This window comes from Capra hircus, chromosome 13 (assembly GCF_001704415.2).
Source record: "Capra hircus breed San Clemente chromosome 13, ASM170441v1, whole genome shotgun sequence".
Classification (NCBI taxonomy): Eukaryota; Metazoa; Chordata; class Mammalia; order Artiodactyla; family Bovidae; genus Capra; species Capra hircus.
In genome coordinates, this window is record NC_030820.1 from 62,627,540 (window position 1) to 62,642,924 (window position 15,385).

A 15,385-nucleotide genomic window follows, 5' to 3' on the forward strand; every position below is an offset into this window, starting at 1 on the left:
GATTTAGGCCCATAAAATGATCAGTTAATATAAATTCTCTTTGTTTTGAGCTTAAAGGAAATAAGAAGGGACAATAAATCAAAACTATCCCCCCTGGGTTTTTGTTTTGTTTTGTTTTGTTTTGGCCATGCTGTGTGGTATACGGGCTGGAATTGCAGTTCTCCAACCAGGGATCGAACCAGGGAATTCCCAAAACTATCCTGCTCTTAATTGATCAGCCCAGACAGTGCTAGGTCATTATTGTCCAGATTTCTCTCTAATTGAGTTTCTTTTTGTAGCGTGCGGTTTGTGCTAGATTTTTCTATATTTATTTCATTTGCTTGTCAACAGCAGCTGGACAGTACTGACAGCATTTTATAAACAAGGAAACTGAGACTTTTCAGGAAGAACTATTCCTACTATTAAAGAGTTAGAAAAGTAGCAGAACCTCAGTTTGAATATGAATCTGTCTGAATCCAGAGACCATGATTTTTTTTTTTTCCTTGGTGTGTCATATTTCTACATCAGAGCTGTCCAGTTGAAATATAATGCACGCCATGTAGGCTCATAATAAGGGGCACATAATGTAAAATTTTCTAGTAACTTCATTTAAAAAAACATTAAATTTATTTTTTTATTTTCATTTTTTCTTTTTTGAATTATGAGATTATGATAACACATTCATCGTGTGTTTACATGTAACAGTGTTACATGTAGTTCTACTATATATTACAATTTTTTAAGTAGATAAATGAAGATTTTTAGTTAGCGCTTCGATATCAAACTCTCAAAAATTAATAGAATGAGTATACAGAGAAGTAGAAGGATATAGTAGACCTGAAGAGCACTATGAACCAATTTAGCGTAGTTAAGATTTATACAATTTTCATGCAACAGTAGGATACAAGTTCTATTCAAGTTCTCATAGACTATAAACTCAGAGACACTAGAACATACCCAGGGACATAAAACAAGGTGCAAAAATTTCATGGTCTAAAGGTACTAAAATCATTTAGTGTCTGTTCTCATATCACTGTGGGATTATGTTAGAAATCAATATCAAGACATATTTGAACATAACCCACATACTTGCAAGTGCAGTGTGACATTTACCAAGAGAGATTTGTTGACAAATTGATGTCTCTTCTTTTTAATATGCTGTCTAGATTTGTCATAGCTTTTCTTCCAAGGAGAAAGTGTCTTTTAATTTCATGGCTGCAGTCACTGTCCATTGTGATTTTGGAGCCCAGGAAAGTAAAGTCTGTCACTGTTTCCATTTTTTCCCATCTGTTTGCCATGAAGTGATGGGACTGGATGCCATGATCTTAGCTTTTTGAATATTGAGTTTTAAGCCAGCCTTTTCACTGTCCTCTTTCACTTTCATCAAGATCCTCTTTGCTTTCTTCCATTAGGGTGGTATCATCTGCATATCTGAGGTTATTAAAGTTTCTCCCAAGCAATCTTGATTCCAGCTTGAGAGGCTGAGGTTTAGATCGTATATAGTAGGGATAACCTCCACCTCAAGGCATGGTGCTGATCAAATGTAATTTTAAGTCATTCTGTTCATGTGAAAAATATTAACTTGGTGGAGACTTGAAACAGATGGTATGCCGTTGGAATAGATAACTTTATTATTCCAAATAAACATTTGTTGAAGCTGAGAAGCAACAATCCATATTTCACTTTTCCTTATTTACATTATCAAGTCAGCTGTGTTGCTGCTACTTTTAACTTGCATTAAGGTTATCAACACAGTTTTGATGTTGGCAGGCAATTAGAACATATCCTTAAATTTTTTAAATCATTAGCATTGGAAGAGACCCTTCAGTTACTGTCAACATGTAGTGGTATAATGATTGTTAATACATTGCTGATGGATAGCTGTCTAATGATATCTTATACATGAGTCGTGTAACAGAGCACTTTCTTAGTTAACTCCTTTGGCTTTTCAGCACCTCCCTCCCATGTTACAGATGAGGAAAACTGGATTCTGGAGTGAATTGTACAAGGTTCCACAGCTGATAAATTGGCAGAACAATTAGGATTCAAAGTCACATCTTGTAGTTTCATGCCCAGTCTTCTTTCTGCTACAATACCCTGCTTTTGACTCTATAAAGACTTAAATCTCCAGCTGGTTTGGAATTTGGTCCATTTGTCAGACTGTCCTTTTCTTCTTACTTTTGCTGCAAACTAGCCTTTTTGTCTTTGTTATATATTCTGATTCAACTAAGAGTCTTAATTTGGGAGAGGAAGGAAGATTATATATTAACTGTTTGATATGGCTTAAAGCACTAACCATTGGGCTTTACTTGTTCCAGTTAAGTTTTGGAATGAGATTTATGTACAGTCTCTTAAATGCCTTTGTATCTTTGCTACAAATAATATATTTGTTCTAGGCGTCTTTGTAATTTTTTCTTGTTTGTTGATGGTTTGACAAAAGATGAAGTTTTTAAATACTTGGTTTTGAAAGGTGTTTTATTTTTTTATTTTTATTTAATTATAATTATAATGTATTAATTGCTACTGTACAGCCAAGTGGCATGTTGGTATATACATTCTTTTTCATATTCTTTCCCATTATGGTTTATCACAGGATATTGACTATAGTTCCCTGTGCTGTAGTAGGACCTGATTGTTTATCTATTCTGTACCAGTTTGCATCTGCGAATCCCAAACTCCCGATGCAAGCCTCTCCCACACCCTCCCTGTCGGCAACCACCAGTCTACTCTTTATGTCCCCATTTCTGTTTCTTAGATTCCACGTTTAAGTTATATTATATAGTTCTTGTCTTTCCCTTTCTGACTTACTTCACTTTAGTGTGACAGTCTCTAGTTGCATCCATGTTGCTGCAAATAGCATTATTTGGTTCTTTTCATGGCTGAGTAGTAGTCCATTGTATGTGTACACCACAGCTTCTTTATCCACTCATCTATCGGTGAACATTTAGGTTGCTTCCTTGCTTCAGTGGACACAGAGGTGCATGTATCTTTTTGAAATTATAGTTTCGTTTGGATATATGCCCAGGAATTGCTCTATCATATGGTAATTCTGCTTATAGTTTTCTGAGGAAGCTCCATAATGTTTTTCCACAGCAGCTTATATTTGAACTTACATTCCCACTAACAATGTAGGATTCTCTTTTCTCTACACCCTCTCCAGCATTTGTTATTTGTAGACTTTTTAATGAGGGCTCTCTGACTGGAGTGAGGTGGTGCCTCATTGCAGTTGTGACTTGCATTTCTCTAATAATTAGTTGAGCATCTTTTCATGTGCCTATTGGCCATCTGTATTTCTTCTTTGGAGAAATGCCTCTGTAGATCTTCTGCCTATTTTTCAATTAGGTTCTTTTGTTGTCACATTGTTTGAACTGTCTGTATATTTTTGAAATTAATCCCTTATCATTTACATTGTTTGCAAATATTTTCTCCCATTCTTTGGTTGTCTTTTCAGTTTGCTTAAGTTTTTCCTTTGCTATGTGTGAGTTTTTTAAGTTTGATTAGGTCCCTTTTGTTTATTAAAAGAATATATTCCTACATGAGTATTTGTATATTTAATTTTGAAACTCACAGTGTCTACAGTTTGAAAGATTAGAGTCTTTACTTGGCTTCTGCTTTTTTTTCCCATTTCCCTGGCTGCTCATTTTCTTTTTTTTTTTTCCTTAGTTTTCTTTTCATTTTTATTGAAATATAGTCAACATGCAGCTCTGTATAAGTTCAAGGTGTTCTGCAAAATGACAACACAGTGCTGCTCATTTTCTATCTCCTTTTTTAGTTTCTTCTCATCTTGCATGATCCCCCAAATTAGAATACCTAAAAATCAGTCCTTGAATCTCTGTTCTTTACTCACTCACTCTAATATAACGTTTCAAGCTTTAAACAGCATCTGTGTATCATCAGTTGACAACATTTAATCACGAGCTCACACTTTCCCACCTCATTTTCAGACTTTTATATCCACCTGTCTATACAGCATCCCCATTTGAAAATCTACTAGGCATGTCTAAGTTAGTTATGATCTCAAACTATAACTCCCTCTCCGTCTTCTTTTCACATTTTTCCCCTTCTCAGAAAATAGCAACTCCATTCTTCCAGTTGCACAGGCTAAAAATCTCAAAATTGTTCCTTGAGCTCTGTCCTCAGCAGTAGGATACTTTGTGGATAGATACTCACCTATTTTCAAATGAATGAAAGAGAGAACACTAGAATTCAGTTCAGGAAAACTTGCTCAACCTCCTCCTCTATTAAAGGGCTAAACTGTAAAAATATATTTGTTGCAGTCCAGACCCGAGTACTTCAGAATGTGACTGAATTTGGAGGTAGGGTCTTTAAGGAGGTAATTGAGTTAAAATGAGACTATTAAGGTTGTCCCTAATCCAGTATGACCGCTCTCCTTATAAGAAGGGAATTCAGAAACACAGATGTCTTCAGAAAGACCATGTGAAGACACATGGAGAAGAAAGATACAAAGGAGGGAGGCTTCCGAAAAAAACAACCCTGACAAAACCTCAAACCTCTGGCTTTCTGAATTGTGAGAAAAGAAAAATCTCTGTTGTTAAAGCTACCCAGTCTGTGATACTTTATTATGACAGACAAACTAACATGCCAAAAAGAACAGTTCCATAAAAATCAGCTATAGTTTTTTTAGGGTCACACAGAGCCAGACACAACTGAAGTGGCTTAACACACATGCATACGCTTTTTTAAAAATATTCCAGTGTAGGGAAGTAACACCTTTCTTACCACGTCCTTTTTTCTGCCCTCCTTTGTTGTCTTATTCATATTTTCCCTGAGAATCGATTTCCACTAAAAAGGCTTTGGTAAATAGAAGATGGACATGGGTGACTGATCCTGGCTGTCCAGAACTGGGAGCTGAAAATATCACCAGAGAAATGCAAAGTAGAATGTTCTGTGAAACAGTATGGACAAATTGCAGAACGTGAGAAATGGTGAGAATGAGGACCTTGTAAACATGCTATAAATCTTTGACTTTATGACTAATCCAAAGAAACTGATTCGTAACTTGAAGAAGAGGATGTAAGTAAACTATTAAAGTATGAACGAGTATTTAGTGTATAAATAGTCACTATCCTGTTTTTAAATTTATTTTTCACTGAAGTAAAGGTGATTTATAGTGTTGTGTAATGGCACCCCACTCCAGTACTCTTGCCTGGAAAATCCTATGGACCGAGGAGCCTGGTGGGCTGCCGTCTCTGGGGTCGCACAGAGTCAGACACGACTGAAGCGACTTAGCAGCAGCAGCAGTGTTGTGTCAAGGTTTCTACTATATAGCAGAATGATTCAGTTTTACACATAAATATTTTTTCATATTCTTTTCCATTATGACTTATTACAGGATATTGAATATAGTTCCTTGTGCTTTACAGTAGGACCTGTTGCCTATCCATTCTCCGTACAATAGTTTGCCAAACTCCCCGTCCACCCCTCCCCCATATTCCCTCCCTCTTAGCCACCACAAGCTTGTTCACTCTGTCTGTGAGTCTGTTTCTGTTTCATAAATAAGTTCATTTGTGTCATATTTTAGATTCCACGTATAAGTGCTATCATATGATATTTGTCTAAACAATCAACAATTCTTATTTATTGTAACTCTAAATATTTTTTAAATCTATCCCCATTTTACCATTCCTACTGCTACTCCTATCCAAGGCCACAGTCGTCTCCCACTATAAACCTTGTAAGTTAGTCTCTTATTTCCCCAACTGTAGCTAGTGATCTTTCTTTTCTTAGGACATATTTCAAGTTTACAGAATAGGAAAAAGACAGTGTAACAAGCACCCATGTACCCACTGTTTGTCAGAGTTTAATGATTTGTCTTATAATTTGTTTCAGATCTTTTAAAGAAGTGAAATGTTAGAACTACAGTTTGTGACTGTACCTGATTCCATTCCTTTCCTCCCTTTGCAGTAATCATTATCTTGATGATTTGATGTTTATTATTCCCTTGCTTAAAAAAGTACTTTACTACATATACATATGTAAATGTAAATCAGTCCCTTATCGCATAATTTTAAGTGGTTTTTATAGAAGTAGCCTACTGTCCCTGTTTTTCGTACAACATACTCTTTAGCAAGTATGGCTACACTGTTTGGGGATTTAGCTTTTCAATACACAGAGTTTTAATTCGTTCACTTATTTTAACAGTCTTCACTGTTTTCTTATGAATAAGCCACAATTGTCTATTCTCTGTTGCTGGACGTTTATGTATGTAAATTTTGTATATTTTAGTAATTGCTTATCAAGTTACACCAAAAGTCTTGCCGGCATGTAATAAGATTTATGTTGAATTTATTAATTAAAATGAAGTGAAAATATTAGTGATAGTGAGTTTTCCATCCATAAGTAATTTTTATATGTTATTTTCTTTCATTGTCAATAGTGGATGTCTCTTTACATCCAGGCTTTAGAAAATAAAACTTTATTCAGATGAGCCACTTTGGTGGATGTGGTTTTTTACAAAAAGGTTTATAGGCATAAAATAAAAAATAAACTAAGAATTAGGCATTTGAATTTTTCCAGTTTTTTAATCAACCATAGTAGAGATCAGTAAACTGTGGCCCACTGCCTGGTTTTGCAAATAAAGTTTTATTGAAACACAGCCCAGTTCTTTGTATACTGTCTACTGTGCCACCACAGCAGAGTTGAATAGTTGTGACAGAGAGCATATGGCCCAAAATGCCAAAAATATTTACTGTCTTGCCCTGTAATTTACAGAAAAAGTTTGCTGATCCCTAACTGTAGAAATGTATTAAATTAATTTTTCAATGTATTTATGAATGTGGAATGGAAACATCTGTTTTTTTCAATCCTTATCATTAGTATATGGTAAAGCATTTATTTTGTTTCAGTTGGGTTCTGTTTTCAAAGTCCATTGTAAAATACTTTCTGGTAGTTTCTTTACCTGAATACTTATGCCTCTGTTTTTGTTGAATAATAAATTATCTCTCATTGTAAACAATTATTCCTGGCTATCACTGCATATGAAGCCTGCATGTTGTTAGAAAGTTGAATGTGTTGTCAGGTTTGTGGCAGAGCTACAAGAACGGGAAATGCTTATCCTTAAGCCTTATAAGCCTATAAGTGTGACAGTAATTTTGATGTTCTTTCCGTGATCTTTAAAAGATTAACATAGTCAGTTTTGGAAATGCTTCCTACCTGATGGTTACACATTTAGAACATTTACCTATCCTTGACAATTGTTAAAGAGAAATTGTGGTCAAGAAAATCTTCTTCCTGATTTTTTTCCTTGGTCTGATACCCACTTTGGGGACAGCATTCAATTCGTACACTTCATGCTTTTTGTCCAGATGTGCTGCCTGGACAGCCCATGTAGCCTTCCCAGTAAACTACTTAATGGTCTGTAAAGACTTCCCTGGCCTTCGTGAATTAAGTAATGCTTCTACTTCTTTATTTTCTTAGTATTTTGTACACATTTAAATGTATCTGTCTTTCCTGTAACTCAGGGTCCTGTCTTCTTTCTCTCCCAGAGTTTTGCAAATACAGGGCAGTTGGTATTATGGAAACTAGAGCACCTCAAAATTCAGCTACAAATGATTGCAAATAGTTCAGTTATATATCAGTAGAGAATTGTTTGAATAAACTGTGGTACACTCCCACAATGAACTGTCATGAATTGATTTTTTTTTTTTTTTAATTACAGTATAGTTGGCAATGGCACCCCACTCCAGTACTCTTGCCTGGAAAATCCCATGGATGGAGGAGCCTGGCAGGCTGCAGTCCATGGGGTCGCTGAGGGTCAGACACGACTAAGCAGCTTCACTTTGACTTTTCACTTTCATGCATTGGAGAAGGAAATGGAAACCCGCTCCAGTGTTCTTGCCTGGAGAATCCCAGGGACGGGGAGCCTGGTGGGCTGCCGTCTATGGGGTCACACAGAGTCAGACATAACTGAAGTGACTTAGCAGTAGCAGCAGTGTAGTTGACTTACAGTGTTGTGTTTCTGTTGTATAGCAAAGTGAGTAAGTATACCTATACTTACAGTCTTTTTTAGATTCTGTTCCCATATAGATCATTACAGAGTATTGGGTAGAGTTCCTTGTGCTATATATAGTAGGTGCTTATTAGTTATACAGTATATATTTATACTATGCTCTCTATATTTACTATATACTATAAATATTTAAATATACTATATATATTTATATATAGTAGTGTGTATATGTCAATCCCAATTTCCTAGTTTATCCCTCCCCCACCCATCATTCGTTTATTAAAAAAAAAAAGTTGTGGAATTAGAACTTTTCATGACATGCTGTTAAATTATAAAATGAAACAAAGAAACAAGGAGCAATACAGTTTGTATGTGGTATAGATCAGTTGCCTGTTGGTTTATTGCTACAACAAACCATGCTAAAACTTAGTGGCTTATAAATCTATGAGACAAGAGGTTCTGTTCTTGCTTGTGCTCATTTGTTCATATGTCTGCAAGCAGTTAACTACGAATCATACTTATTGATTAGGCTCTTACATGTTTGGGGATCAGCTCATTTGTAGAGAGAAAGAATGGGTGGATATACAAGAAACAGATTTAAGTGGTTTGGGGTGAGATCTGGGGTATATAGGGACAGGAGCAGGGAATATTTCTTTTTATATCATATATTAATTTTTGAACCATATAAATATATGCTTATACATACAAAAAAGAAAATTATCTACCTAACCTCTGCCCACCCACCCCCCCACTATCCCCATAGTTCTGTTTAAACTATGACAGTTGTTTCTTAGTTAGGAATCTGATTTGTTTTAAAGAACTGGTAATGACTTCCTTGGTTCACCCTGTTTGGAATGATCAGTATTCCTATGCTATTCATCTGTAAGATGTATCAGTTCAGTTCAGTTCAGTTGCTCAGTCGTGTCCAACTCTTTGCAACTCCATGGACTGCAGCATGCCTGGCCTCCCTGTCCATCACCAACATCATGAGTTTACTCAAACTCATGTCCATTGAGTTGGTGATGACATCCAACTGTTTCATCCTCTGTCATCCCCTTCTCCCTCCTTCAGTCATTCCTAGCATCAGGGTCTTTTCAAATGAGTCAGCTCTTTGCATCAGGTGGCCAAAGTATTGGAGTTTCAGCTTCAGTATCAGTCCTTCCAATGAATATTCAGGACTGATTTCCTTTAGGATGGACTGGTTGGATCGCCTTGCAGTCCAAGGGACTCGCAAGAGTCTTCTCCATCACCACAGTTAAAAAGCATCAATTCTTTGGTGCTCAGCTTTCTTTATAGTGTGAAAGTATAACTATAGTATAATAAGATCTATATTCAGCTTATTTTTCTGAGAGATGATAATCAGGAGCACTTGACCATATCTTCTTCTCTCCAGAACTTAGCATAGATTAACATCTCAATGGCCAAGTAATATCATTAACAGGGTTATTGAGAGGGGGATATGTCGCAGAAACCATAGTCACAAAGAAGTAAGTGATAGAGCATCCTTCACATCAAGCTCACTTTCTTTCACCTAAATTTCGTTCCCCTTTGCAGCTCTGGGATTTCCACCTCTTTCCAGTTGTTTGTGGGCACTCCTGCCCCTCACATAGTTGCATTTGTCTTCTCTCGTATTTATACTTCTTGTATATGTTGCTCCTTCATCAACCTGAAAGTAATTTTTTTTTAACTGTAATAAAAAAAAAATCTGATGGAAAAGCAGTTTATAATGACTTGTAAATGCCCTCACTTGTGGGCAGTTTGTCATACAAGATTCTTCTCAAGTAGGACTTAGTTACACAGGATGTTTATGTTTGTGTTTAACATTACTTTCTCTTAAAGCTACAGAATAATTCTGCCCTTTAGTTTCATGTTTGATTCTTCAACTTCTTATGTGGGGGGAAAATATCACAGTACCCTCACACAGAGAACTGTTTATTATTTTTCTCTTTTGTCAGTTTTCTGTTTTCGTGACTTCCTTAGCGTCTTTCACAATGGAGGGTTAAAATTATTACCCAGACATATTTTCCCGTGTTTGTCCTTCTTCTTTAGCTCAAGTTGTTTGGCTTTATGTTGTTAGGTGGTGAAGCATCAGTGATTTTGCAAATTCATGTGATCACATTTCCAATATATCCAGATATTTTAAATAATCAAAGCACAAACTCATAGAGTGACCGAATAATTACTTTGAACTTTAGAATCTGTGTTTATGATCTAGTTAAACCTTTCTGATAAAACTAAGGGTTAATTGAATTTTCTAGGACTGAATACTTTGTCTCTTTAATGGTTCAGGCAGTGGTGTTTATGGACTCAAGTCACACTTTTAAGAAAATAAAATTTCTTCTGTTTGAACTTTAAGGTTCTCTGGAATCGAAAAGAGCTCAAAATATGGTTGATTCTTTCAGGGGATCCAGCTAGATGTTTTATAAAACATCAGTTTTTAAAAATTAAGAAATGATGTCACTCTAAAAGTGATTGGCCACCAAGCAAAGGGTTAAAACACCTGCTCTGGAATATACTCCTCATCCACCATCTGAACAACTGCTGGATTTATCAGGTTATGAACCAGAATAGAGCTCTCATGTTCCCAAGTGCAGTCTTGCTGCCAGCTTCCAACACAACATCATCTTACATTATACTTGGTACTTTTGCAACTGTTAATTCTTACATTTTTTCCCATACAATATCACTGAGGTCGCATGGACTGTTGATCATATACTCATTTTCTGTGGGGAGCAAATGTCAATATTAACTTGGACATAGTCACAAGGTGAGTTAAGTGATAAAATCAGGCACTAGTCTTCATGTTTTCTAATCATCGTTAGTATTCTTTCTTAAAGTAGCTTGTTTATATCCAGCACTAGCATTATCTCTAATCCTTAAAACAGAATGAGGCCCAGAAAAGTGAAGTGATTTAAAAAAATTCATGCAGGCTCTTAGAATGATGGTTCACACCAAACCTTTCCATCTCTGTACCCATACTCTTCCTACTAGATGTTGCTCGAAACCTGAGGCATATCATTAGTGTTGCAGGTTTGTGAGTAGTGATGTGAATAAAGAATAGGTAGTTTTAACCTATAAACAATACTCTGGAGTTTGGGTTTTTCCCATTTTCTAAGCTTTCACTTGGTATGTAATTCAGTGTTCTGCAGTTGGGCTGCTCTGAGTTTTTCATTCTGCCAAGTGCTTAGTGCTAAAACACATCTCACTGCTAAGCCCTCCTCGGGCCTTTGGCGCCCTTGCTGTAAAGGCAGGTGGTCTGAGAAAGGCTCCCTCTAGGTTGCTGCACGCTGTACACAACGCACAACAGTGCGAGACAACTGTCAGCTCCCTCCTCCTTTTCTCCCCTCACCCTCCAGAAAGCTGGGCCCAGATGGGAGAGCTGGAAGCGCGTCAACTGTGCTCTGAAGGGCATTGAGAAAACACTGTCAAGAAGAAAAAGGCAAACGTGATAGCTAATTAGTCCACTAATCAGACAGGACTTCCATCAATTTTATCGTGAAAATGTCCCCGACAGAGAGATGGAAGGGCTGGCAGAGTGTTGCCCACATGGCTCTCAAAAGAGCTGCACATTTTTGTCAGGGGATTTGTAACTTGGGATTGCTGCCCTGATTGACTGTACATATTCATTTTCTCTCTCCCCAAAATGTGGCCACTGCAAACTAAAGTAGAAAAATTCTTTGGGGGGATATTTTCCTCATGAGAAAGTGCCCTTCAGTGTACAAAGATTTGCCTTTTTGCCAGTGTCATGAATGCTTTTAGATGTATTTTATTTATAACTATGATCTCAGTGAAAGAAAACTTTGATGTAACATTCTCATTTTTCTATTTCTTGTACTTTGAATTTAGCAGTTATTGGAGAATAAGTGCATGGTACTTAAATGAAAAGCTCGGAATTGCTGAGAGGAACATAGCTCAACTTAAAGAATATTATGGTAGTCCTGACCCTATTTTTAACCAAGTAGGTAACAAGTTTCCGTTAATGGGAAAAATAACCCCCTGAAGGTACTAGAACATTACTCTTCAAGTCCTATTCGTATTAGCTCAGACCTAATTCTAATGTCAAGTTTAATCTACCCAATCTGATTTTCTGGGATTTGTTGCCATCGAGTATTGTCAAACAGCTATAAATTGTCCTTGTGGATGAAGTAGCCTGTGTTTAAGGTCACCTCTACTTTTATTTTGGAGACGGCGATGGCACCCCACTCCAGTACCCTTGCCTGGAAAATCCCATCGGTGGAGGAGCCTGGTAGGCTGCAGTCCATGGGGTTGCAAAGAGTCGGACACAACTGAGCAACTTCATTTTCACTTTATTTTTTGGACACTCAGCATAAATGACATGCCTGGTATCAGAGATGTTGTCTCCACTCTTTTTTTCTTACTTAGAAGAGTTGATATATATAAACATGTATTTAATCATCCATAGTAATTTATATACAGCCAACTATGATTCTGTTTCCATGCCATGCAGTTGATGTTCACTTGTCTGGATAGTCCCAAATTAGCTACCCACTCCCCACTACTTTGACTAATTTATTAGAAGTCAAGAAAGAATGCAGTTGAGATAAGCTGAATTCATAAGCTGGTTTCTTTCTTTACCAGCCACTGTTCTCACTGTTAACCCTTGTGTCACATAATCCCTTGACCTTGCTGCCTTGTCTTAGATTCCTAGGATTGCCATAACAAAGTACCACAAACTGAGTGACTTAAAACAACACTATTCTCTTAAAGTTCAAGAGGCCAGATGTCCAAAATCAAAGTATCAGCAGGGTTGATTCATTCTTGGCCTCAGAGTAAGAATCTTTTTTATCCTTGTCTTCTAATTTCAGGTAGTTACTGACAATTCTTGGCATTCCTTAGCTTGCAGATGGCACTATTCCAATCTCTGCCTCCGCTGTCACATGGCGTTCCCTCTGTGGGCCTAGGTCTGTCTTCAGGTAGACTTCCCTCTGTCTGTCTTTTCCCTCCTCTTATAAGGATATCATATTGGATTTAGAAACTACTCAGATAATCCAGGATAATCTCCTTCCCTCAAGATCCTTAATTACATCTTCAAGGACCTTTTTTTCCAAATAAGGAAACATTCACAGTTCAAGGAATTAAGAGGTGGACATATTTGGGGCAACCACCATTCAGCCTATTATACTAAGTAATCATCTTCATAACTTCTCAGTCCTCTAGGTAGATATGTTGGTATTAGGTTGGCACAAAAGTAATTACAGATTCAGAACGTGAATTTTAAATTATTGTAACCAGGCTAAAACACATCTTTATTAATCAAAATAGGAACCATTACAATCAGCACATACTTGCCAAAGAGAAAGAAGTTTTGTTTACTCCTGTAGCCTAAAAATCCGTGCTTCAGAATTCAACCAACTCTTGGAAAGCATTTTCTGCCTCCTGCTGATTGTGAAAGCATTTTCCCTGCAAAAAGTTGTCGATGCTTGAAGTGGTATTTGGTTGGCAAGAGGTCAGTGGAGCATGAGGCAAAACTTTATATCCCAATTCATTCAGCTTTTGAAGCACTGGTTATACAACGTGCATTCGGAAGTTGTGGAGAATTGGGCCCTTTCTGTTGACCAGTGCCAGCTGTAGGCATTGCAGTTTTCGGTGCATCTCATCGATTTGTTAAGCATACTTCCTAGGTGTAATGGTTTGGCTGGGATTCAGGAAGCTGTAATGGATCAGACGGGCAGCAGACCACCAAAGAGTGACCATGACATTTTTGGGTGCAAGCTTGGCTTTGAGAAGTGCTTTGGAGCTTCTCGGTCCAACCACTGAGCTGCTCATCACCAGCTGTCATATAAAATCCACTTTTTGTCACATGTCATAATCCAGTCAAGAAATGGTTCATTGTTATTGTGTGGAATAAGAGAAGACAACACTTCAAAAAGATGACAATTTTTTTGGACTTGCAGTCAGCTCATGAGGAACCTGCTTATCAAGCTTTTTCACCTTTCCAATTTGCTTCAAATGCCAAATGACCATAGAATGGTCGACATTGAGTTCTTGGGCAACTTCTCATGTAGGTGCAAGAGGATCAGCTTCGCTGATTGCTCTCAGTTGTCGTTGTCAGCTTCCAATGGCTGGCCACTGCACTCCTCATCCTCAAGGCTCTCGTCTCCTTTGCAAAACTTGATCCACCCCTGCACTGTGTGTTCATTAGTATTTCCTGGGTCAAATGCATTGTTGATGTTGTGAGTTGTCTCTGTTGCTCTATGACCCATTTTGAACTCAAATAAGAAAATCACTTGAATTTACTTTTTGCCTAACATCATTTTCCTATTCTAAAGTAAGTATAAAATAAATGGCAAGTGATGTCATTAGCAAAAAAAAAAAAAGGAGAAATGTGTATATAACATAACCACATTTATTTAAGAATGTATTCTATCAAACAGCAAATTTCAACAATACAAAAATGGCAGTTACATTTGCACCAACATAATATTTCAGATTGTTGTCACTATTTTTATTATCTTATAGGAAATTCTGACTTCCATTCCCTTTATTCTTTACAGTTGGTGCTGACAAAAGGGTGCCAGCGATGCCTGGATCTCCTGTGGAAGTAAAGATACAGTCAAGATCCTCACCTCCCACCATGCCACCCCTTCCACCAATAAATCCTGGAGGACCCAGGCCCGTGTCATTCACTCCTACAGCATGTGAGACCTCTTAGTTACTTGGGTTTGTGGTTCACAGTGACGTTTGGATCTAAATGAATGTCATTAAGTCTACTATATACACTACTCAACATTTTCTTAATGGCTATTAACATACATACATATATTTGGTTGTTTCTTTTTCCCTCAGAGAATAGTACATAACTCTTTCAGGTACTTGGAAATTTAGTAGTATAAATATTTTGTTTTCATATTTTTGACTTAAAAGTATCTATTTTAATTTCTTTGTAAAAGGATGAATTTTCAGTTATTATACTGGTTCATAGGATTCAAAGTGAATTTTATAAAATTATTGAACTACTCCACGAGTGTCATGGTAAGGTTTTTTTACAAAAGAAAATGATTGTTTTATTAGTTTAGTAGGGCTGCTTTAACACAATTCCAAAGACTGGGTGATTTAAACGACAGAAGCTTTTTTTTTCACAGGTCTGGAGGTTAGAGGTCTAAGATCAAGATGTCAGCAGATTGGTTTTTTTCAGAAGCTCTCTCTCTGTCTTGAAGAGAGCTGCCTTCTTGCTCTGTCCTCTCGTAGCCTTTCCTTGTGCATGTGCGTCCTTGATGCTTCTTCCTCTTCTTATAACTACAATAGTCATATTGGATTACGACCTAGGTTCATGACCTCATTTAACCTTTCAGGTCCCTGTCTCCAAATACAGTCATGTTCTAAGGTACTCTGGGGTCAGAACTTCAACATAGGAATTTGAGAGGGGGATATAATTTAGTCCATAACAATCTTATTAAGACAATAAATGTATAATAA

General features: G+C 37.0%; 1 protein-coding gene across 2 annotated transcripts in view; it reads left to right on the forward strand.

The window, feature by feature from the left end:
- The window catches only part of CBFA2T2 (CBFA2/RUNX1 translocation partner 2), a 138,296-nt gene that overhangs the window by 82,299 nt on the left and 40,612 nt on the right, over positions 1 to 15,385 (forward strand). For both annotated transcript variants that reach the window (XM_018057723.1, XM_018057724.1), the window contains exon 2: positions 14,464 to 14,607. In XM_018057723.1, the coding sequence (XP_017913212.1) occupies positions 14,464 to 14,607 (144 nt within the window). The remainder of the gene's footprint in view (positions 1 to 14,463; positions 14,608 to 15,385) is intronic.